At 64.0% G+C, this 8,384-nt stretch overlaps 1 protein-coding gene across 2 annotated transcripts; it reads left to right on the plus strand.

Annotated features, from left to right (window-relative positions):
• The first annotated feature begins 243 nt into the window (after nt 1-243).
• On the plus strand, nt 244-4,617 carry TMEM250 (transmembrane protein 250). 2 transcript variants are annotated; one of them, XM_023629355.2, is made up of 2 exons: nt 244-639; nt 2,169-4,617. In XM_023629355.2, exon 2 carries the CDS (start codon nt 2,259-2,261, stop codon nt 2,676-2,678), a length of 420 nt encoding a protein of 139 aa, XP_023485123.1. In that variant the 5' UTR covers nt 244-639; nt 2,169-2,258; the 3' UTR covers nt 2,679-4,617. The 2 variants fall into 2 exon arrangements, with proteins under 2 accessions (XP_023485123.1, XP_023485124.1); XM_023629356.2 differs by lacking the exon at nt 244-639 and adding an exon at nt 664-1,851.
• Nucleotides 4,618-8,384: the final 3,767 nt, after the last annotated feature.

The raw sequence follows: 8,384 nt of genomic DNA on the forward strand, positions 1-8,384 counted from the left end.
ATCCCCGGCGGCAGAGCCGGGATCGGAGACTCGCAACTCCGGTCCGGTCCAGGCCCCGGGGCCAGGCCCGCGGCTGACACCAGGGGAACAGCCCCGCCCACGGAGGCGCGCGCCTGCGCACTGTCCACAGCCTCGGGCGCAGAGGCGCGTGCGCGGAGGAGCTGCCCCGGGACCAAACGCGCAGGCCCCACTATCTGCGCCTGCGCAAGACAGGGCGAAGCGCCGGCCCCTGTACGGGGCGGTGACGTCGGGCGGCAGCGCCATGGGCCGCGCGCACGCACACACCCACGCACGCCCTGCGGAAGTCCCGAGTTCCCGGCGCTCAGAGTCGGCCCGGAGCAGGGGGAAGGGAGGCGCTGTCGGTGTCGGCGCGGGCGGAGGGGAGTGAGGAAAGTCCTACGGTGGCCGCAGAGGGACGGCGCTACGGCTCCCACGCTGGGCCAAACGCCGCCGGCCGCCGCGCGCGGGAGCCCCAGGCCCTTCGGGGCGGCCCCGAGCGGGGACGCGTGAGGGCCCGGACCCGCACCCGCGGCGCCGTCGGCAGCATGCGGCCGCCCAGCTCCCGGAGCCCCAAGGGACAGGGGCGCCCGCAGGCCCGGCCGCCGGCACCGCCCGCCGCCCCCGCGTCGAGGGCACCCGGTGAGCGGGGTCGCGGGCGTCTCCAGGGCGGCGGGCGGGGCTCTGCCCGGGGCGCGCGGGTCAGTCTTCTCGGCCGGAGCGCCCGGCGGGAGGAGCGGCTCCCCGTCGAGGCCCCGCGCGCCTCGGCCCCGGCTGCCGCCCGATCTGCAGGCCCACGGGCCGACGTCCTTGCGACCCGCACGCTGACCTGCTCGTGGGCCCGGTGCTGATGGAGGGGCGAGACATGGGACCTGTGCACCCCCCAACCCAGGTTACTCGATGAGGGGCGAGAGGGGCGGCCGTTCATGACCCTCCGAGCGAGGGCTCCGCCTGTCCGAATGCCGTTCCGGGAGGTGGCGGCTGCGATCGAGGAGAAGCCGGGATGGAGCAGCTCAGGGTGCGGGGAGCTGCTGTTAGACCCGGTTCTGGCCAAAGCCTGTGGGCCCGCGATGGGCGGACGTGCCGGCCTCCCCCTGCTCCGCCTCTGACCCGAGCAGCACTGGGGCGGTCATTTGCTCTGACCAGCGGCTGGAGAGGAGCTGGCAGAAGTCCCCTCTGCAGGGCCCCAGGCAGGAGCCCATCAGACGGGAGGCAGACGCCCCCCGCAGTGTTTCCCCGTTGCTTGTGGCCAACTTTGCTGCTTCGGTTTTACACGTCCTGTACTTCCAGCTCTTTATCCCATCCACCAGTTACTTAGGCAAGCTGTAAGGGCAGTTACTGGGTAAAACGAGAGTCACTTGCTATTTCTCCTTTGTGGCCCCGTCTGTAGGGCCCCATGTTCTGTGATGACACCACTGGCCCTCCCCTGCCATCCACCCTGCCACCCATGGTTGGCCCCTTCCCTGTAGCTCCGCCTCCCACAGCATCCCTGTTTTGCAGAGCAGGGATGGCACGGTGGGGAGGGGGGGAGGTAACCTGCCCAGGCCACTCCTAGTGAGTGACAGCACCAGGGTTCAGGCCCAGCAGGAGGCCCCAGAGCCCCATACCCCACTGTCTAGCCCCCCACCCAGCTGCCTGCTCCCAGCACTTGGTTTGTCAAGTTGCTGAATGAAAGTGCGCGGTCTGTGCCCTGTCGGCGCCCCTCTTCCTCACCCTGGTCCTGTTGTAAGGTGCCATTCAGGGACTTCCGTTTGCCCTGTGTGAAGGGCCCACAGAAGTCCAGGCAGGAACCGGCATCCCAGATAGAAGGCAGAGACAGAGTGGTGCAGGGGACTCGCAGGACACCTGAGAAGGGTGAGCTCAGCCAGGGATTCCAGTGGTCCTTCCTCATGGGTTTCGGCATCAACTGCTTCCAGGGGCCCACGGCTACTGGCCTGGCCCTCTTTCCCAATGGCACTGGCAGATTGGCACTTTTGGTCACCATGTGGTTGTGGGTCCCTTTGGAGCGTCCTCAGTAGCTTTGTGGAAAGAGTAACCCGGGATGGGGGGTGCACAGGTCCCATGTCCTGGACTCAGTTTCCCTGCGGCCCAGGGCTAGCTGATGTCCCCGGCAGGGACTGGCTCCCTCGCGGTGTCCTGGGCTCACCTGCCCATCCTTGTTTCTCCCGCAGGCGCACGCCTCCCCGGGGCTCAGCAGCGGGGTCCCGGGTCTCGGTGCCCATGACGCCCGTGCTGACTGCCGCCTGGACGCCGCTGCGCCAATGCCGGTCATGCCCATCCCGCGGCGGGTGCGCTCCTTCCACGGCCCGCACACCACCTGCCTGCACGCGGCCTGCGGGCCAGCGCGCGCCTCCCGCCTGGCGCGCACCAAGTACAACAACTTCGACGTGTACATGCGGGCACGCTGGCTCTACGGCTTCATCCGCTTCCTGCTGTACTTCAGCTGCAGCCTCTTCACGGCGGCGCTCTGGGGCGCGCTGGCCGCCCTCTTCTGCCTGCAGTACCTGGGCGTGCGCGTCCTGCTGCGCTTCCAGCTCAAACTGTCGGTGCTGCTGCTGCTCCTGGGCCGCCGGCGCGTGGACTTCCGCCTCCTGAACGAGCTGCTCATCTACGCCATCCACGTGACCATGCTGCTGGTGGGCGGCCTGGGCTGGTGCTTCATGGTCTTCGTGGACATGTGAGGGCGCCCCGGCCGCGCTCCGTGTGTCTGCTGTGCCCCCGGCGGTAGATGCTTCTGCAGCCTGTGTTTTCTTGACCGGGTGGGTCTTTTCAGCCCGTCCCACGGATGAGGTTGCAGACACGTCCTGCCCCTCGCCCGGTCTCTGGCCCAGAAGAGGAAAGGGCTGAGACTTCTGTGAAGGGGAGCTGGGGCCCTTCCTCCTGCTAGTTTCTGCTCTCGCCCTCCCTGTGTGCACATTCAGGTGCGGTGTCCCCCGGCCGCCTGCCTGTGGTTCCAGGCTGCACTTTTCCAGGCTGTGCTGTAAGGTGGGGCCCGCCTGTCCAGTCTGCACTTGGAGAGCCTCTGTGTCCCTGCCCCCTCTCCAGGACACTGGCATCACCAATGTTGTGGGAGACCCCTGGGAGGGGTGTGCTGCCCAGGAGCAGAGCTGGAGGGGGGTCCTCTTGGCCACACAGCCCCCTTCCCGTGCACCCCGGGCCCCGGACCCAGCCTTAGGGAAGTGTCAGCCTCCACCAGCTGCCACCGCACTGCCACGAAGCTGTGCACCCCGTCCTGGGCCGACCAGCCCTCCATCTGTCACCCTAAGAGGTGTCGGGGGTCCTGGTCCCAGGCCAGGCTTCAGCGTCACCCTGGTTTGCTTCGACATAGTGTAGCGGGGAGTCACAGATGGCCTTGGCAGGTTCCTAGGTCAGGGCTCAGCCCAGGAAAGCACCAGGTCCAGGGCTGGTGCGTCTTCCCCCTGGGCAGGTCTGGTGAGAACGTCAAGCCGGATGCCATAGTCTTCCCAGGTGGATTTCTGGGGAGGCGGCTCAATTCCTTTCTGGCTCCAGGGGCTTTTGGCCTCTCTTCCTTTGAAGGAACATCCAGAACCGAGACATGTGTGTCTGGAACAGACACCAGAGGTCTTGAGGAGGTGCACCAAGGCCTCTGAGTGCGCACCCTGGAAACACGAGTAAACCCCACGTTTAAAAAACCCCACCTAGAGTCGGTGTGTCCCAGGGCTGGACCTCCGAGCGAGGGGCCCCGGCGGCCCCTCGGCCCCTCTGCTCCTGCCTCGTTAGAGCGCCTGTCAGAGCAGCTGGGGAGTAAAAAGCAAAAATGAATGTGGGTCAGGAAAGGACGAAGGGCCAGTGGGGGGGCTTCCGATCACAAAGAGGAGACTGCCACCAGCGGCCAGGGTTTTGCCTGGGTCCCTACTCTGCCTTCTCCATCTGAGGGGGACAGGGTGGCTTAGTGGCCACCGAGGGCCTCATTGGCAAGTGAGAGGGCACTCAGAATGATTATGCTGGGACAACAAGCAGGGACGAAGCCGGGATCCAGGGCCCCATAGTGAAGGTGACAGGTTGGCCGACGCTGCTTCACCCCAGGTTGTCCCCGCACCCTCTGGGCATGGGCAGTGGCCCCTTCATTCCTGCCCGGCTGGGCAGGCCAGTGGCCAGGGGGAGCTGTCGGGACAGTTGTGTGCCACTGGAAGAAAAACCCAAATCAGGTAGAGAAAGCAAAAAATACTTGGCTATAAGCCGTGCTGTTTGACTTGTAGCCAGCTTCTGACGACGGGCGACTTGAGGTCAGTGGGAAGGCTCCTTGACCGAAGTTCAAAGCCGTCTGTCCGAGTTACCCGGACGGCAGGCGAGGAGCTGGCCTGCGTGGACCACACTTCTAGGCGCTGCAGAGAATCTTTTGCACTAAATCATGCTGTTTCCTGAAAGCTTTGTTTTGTGTTAATTAACTCACGTTACCCAGATCCTCTGAAGCCCACCTCACCGAGGTGGGTGCATGTCCACGTGGTCGGGATGGCAGGAGGGGTCTGGCTGTGCCGCCTCGAATGTAAGTGGCAGCGCGAGGATGTGCCACGCTGAAGATGAAGCTGCTCGGTGTTTTGAGTGCCTGTTAAATTCTTTATGAAATGAGCCACCTGCATTAAACTTATTTTTTTAACATGTTGATAGAGTGATTGCTTAAAACTCAAAAAGTTTGTTTCTTTTTGTAAGGGTGTAACCAACCAAAGACACCACAGATAGTATTTCTCACAAGTAAAATTGGGAGGGTTTTAAGACAGTCATCTGATGCTGGGGAAGGAGTAGATGTGGGCAGTGGGGGCCACCTTGACCTGCAGGCCCCGGATTCCTTGAGGGGAGCCTGTCTCTGGGGTTTGGCCAGATGGCAAGGAGAATCGGTCAGCACTGGCCGTGGGGGTCCTGGCAAGGTCCACGAGGGCTGAATTCAACCAGCAGACAAGCACGCAGAGCCCTCCTAAGACGGGGAGATGCCCCGGCATACTGGTGAAGGCAAATAGGGTGCAGGCCCGTGCATCCAGTGTGCGCCCAATGTCGGGATGGCACACTTGCACGGGAAAAGAGGCGGCAGCAAACCACAGTTGCCGTTCTGGCTTCACCAAAAAGCCCTTTGAAAACTGAGGCACACTGTTACTTAGTGTCCGTGTTCCCGCGAGCGGCTGTGATGGGCGGGAGGGGCCGTTGGAGGGAAGCTGGGCTCCGTCCCACAGCAGCATGCCTGCCGATGCTGGAGCTTCATGGAACGAGATGTTTCAGAATAAAACAGCCCAGTCCTTTGGGGGTTGAGCTTTGATGGCAGAGAGTTGGTAAAATGCTCACAGAAGCCTTTGTCCCTGAAGAGGCAGGAGGAGCCTGGGGTGGGAAGGTGGGAGGGCACCTGGTCCTGGACCTGGGGTGGGCCCACATCTTCCTCCCCACAGCCTGCGGTGCTTCTGGGGAGCGCAGATCCCAGTGCCGGAGTGAACCACCTGGCTCCGCTGTGGGGGGCGGGGGGCCACTCCCACTGTCCCGGTTTGTCCTCTCACCTTCCCCGAGGGGCTTCCACGGGGCTGCCCACCTGGCTTCCCTTGTTTGTGGGCCGGAGTGTTTTCCTCAGGGGTCTCTGTCTAGACCAGCGCTGTCCAACAGGACTTCCTGCACCGTGGGAAAGCTGTCTGTGCCGTCCAGGGCGAGCCCTGAGTACAGGCACGGGGGCTGCTGTGGCCAAGTGGCCCAAGTCTGATCAGACTCAGCCACGTGTGGCTCGCGGTTGCCTCGCTGGACAGTGGGTCCACAGGCTAAGTAACAGCAGTGCTGGGTGTGCTGCAAGCTGCGGGGCTGAGGCGCTGTAGTGTGGGGCTACCTGTCGGCCTCCCATTCCCTGGGCTGAGTTGACCCAACGTCCCCATGTGACAGTCACCATTTTCAAAGACGACATGCAGAGTGGGCCAGCTGCTGGACGGCAGGGGCTGTGCAGGGTTTGCGGGCAGAGCCTCGATCTGTCCAGATGGTGCCCCAGTTACCAGTTAAGGTGCCTCCCGGGGAGGGGTCTCCAGGGACCCTTGGGCAGCAGTGAAGTTGAGCTGTGCCTCTGCCTGGAGGGGAGATGCGTACATTCTGCTCAAAGGTGTTATTCTGAGCAGATTCATTTGCTCACTGTGGCTCCACATCTCCGTGAAAAAGTGGGAATGACCTGCAGGCTTGAGGCTTCCAGGGGCTTCCAGGGGCTGCAGAGTCCTCAGCTGCTCCCCCCTCCACACTCCCCAGATGGCCCAGGCTGCCTGCGAGGTAGGGAAGTGACCAGACCCCAGTGCCCCTGGGAGGGGGCAAGGGGGGCCACCTGCTGCTCATGCACCTGGAGCAGGATGTGAAGACAGGGACTGAAGGCCAGGCCAGTGCCATTGAAGGGGAAGGAGAGAGCGCCCAGAAGCTTCTGGAGTTGGCAATACCGCCCCATGGCAACCGCACCTGGATGGCGGTTGTGGGCGGAGCTGGCATGAGCTGTTGGTCTGGGAGTCAGGCTGGGTGGGTGAAGGAGGATGGGCAGGCCTGGGCCAAACTCTGACCAGGGACCCCAGAGAAGACAGCCGGCCAAGGGCTGTAGAGCAGTGCCCAAGGGAGAGCTGGGTGGGGCCCAGGCCTCAGGAGGCAGCAGCGGTCAGCAGCCTGGCATGGGCGTGTCCAAGGGGCACCAGGAGGCCGGCTTGGCCTGGGAAGAGGATGGTCATATCGAGGGAGGGAGATCCCGGGGCAGGAGAGGAGGTCAGGGCCAGGACAGATGCGGGGGAGGGAAGAAGGAGGGAAGCACTTCCCTTGAACAAAGAGCAGAAGAGTCAGGCTTCTTGGGGGCCAGGTGCCAGGGTGCCTGCGGGAGGACAAGCCGAGGCCACCCCCCGAGCAGCCGTGCGATGTGGTCAGGTTGATTCCCAGGCTGTCCCTCTGCCAAGCGACCCCCAGGGCCAGCCTGGGGGATGAGGGGCTGTCAATGAGGAGGGGGTGATGGCAAGAAGGGGATGGTGCTTTGGGAATTTCTAGAAATGAGATAGTTATTTGAGAAAGTCCAGGTGGTGTCCAGGCGCCGGGCAGGGGTGGACGAGGCGGCCTCAGAAGATGCAGTCTGTCCCTGCAGCCACTCTGGCAGCCCCTGGAGGGGATCACACCCTGAGGGGCAGTCAGAGCCCTGTGTCCCCCCATCTCCCTTCTCCCCGGGGTAGTGGCAGCCGGCTGGGGAGGGACACAGCCCCCACTCGGGTAGATGCGGGGGCAGGCGGCCCGGCTCTGGACCAGGGGGCAACCGCCAGTGCTGCTGTGGAGGACAGTGCCGTCCACGGGGGCTTGCCACAGGAATATTGATGCTCCCTGACCTTGAGTGGTCCCTGTCCCTCCCGGGGCGTGATTGGATGAGGGAGCAAGCGGATGGCAGGGGCTTGGTGCTGATTCAGCGCTTTCCCGGGAGGGAACGTGCTTCCCCATCCGCAGAGGCCAGTGCGGTTCTGTCTCTCCCTTTTTGGTGTTGTTTAGAAAGGGCCCTCCCTGTGCTTGCCCCTCCAGGACGGCCCTGCCTCTCATCCCCCCGCAGGCCCAGCCTGCTCCGTGCAGGAGCCACTTTCCAGAAAATCCCCAGCAGCCTGGCACGCCTCTCTGACAATTCCCAAAAGAGGGAGCACCCCGCCTCACCAGCATCCTTGCCTGGGAGGGGACAGGGACATACGGGGACCGCTGATTCAGCGGCTCGTGGGCTGCGCCCCTCCCCCAGCCCCAGCCGGGCAGCATGCCCAGGCCTGCTGGCAGCTATGTCCCAGAGGGCCTCTGGCAGAGTGGCTGTGGATCTCCGTGTGTGGCCCGCACTGCGCCTGGGGGGTGGCAGACTGATGCTGGGGGAGGGCCTGCCGTGGGCAGACTGCCATTGCCTCCCCCATGCAGTCACAAATGCGGCCTGCTGCAGAAGAGGCCCCACAGGAGGGTGTGCAGTGAGCATGGCTACCGTGGGCTCCCAAGAAGTAAGCGTGTCCTGAGCCGAGAGGTGGCAGACACCCCACTCCCACCCCAGCTGCATGCAGTCTCCCAGGAGCCCAGGTCTGGGGCAGGGTTCCTCCACATCTGGCTGACCCAACCGTGGTCACCTGCCACCCAGACCTGGGCTGGAGGCTGACCCGGAGTCCTGGGGCGGGGCAGGGCCAGGCTGCACTGTCAGCCCATCCTTGGCTCCAGACCAGCCTGGGCCAGAGGGGGCAGAGCATGAGCCAGAACCCCCAAGGGCTCTGCATGGGTTTGACTTTCTTCTAACTGCTGTGGGACACCCAAAATGACAGGTGGTCCATGTGGACACAGTGGGCAGGTCCCCAGCACAGGGCAGGAAGGTGCCCAATCCCTTTGCCAAGTGGTCCTGTAAACGGGCGTGGGTAGGAGATGCAGGGTCCTCCCTCAGTGTC

Source organism: Equus caballus, chromosome 25, assembly GCF_041296265.1.
Source record: "Equus caballus isolate H_3958 breed thoroughbred chromosome 25, TB-T2T, whole genome shotgun sequence".
In the NCBI taxonomy this organism is placed as follows: domain Eukaryota; kingdom Metazoa; phylum Chordata; class Mammalia; order Perissodactyla; family Equidae; genus Equus; species Equus caballus.

Bases quoted from the DNA above. Each gene is read 5' to 3' on its own strand.
- TMEM250 (XM_023629355.2), top strand. From the start codon at position 2,259: ATGCCGGTCATGCCCATCCCGCGGCGGGTGCGCTCCTTCCACGGCCCG.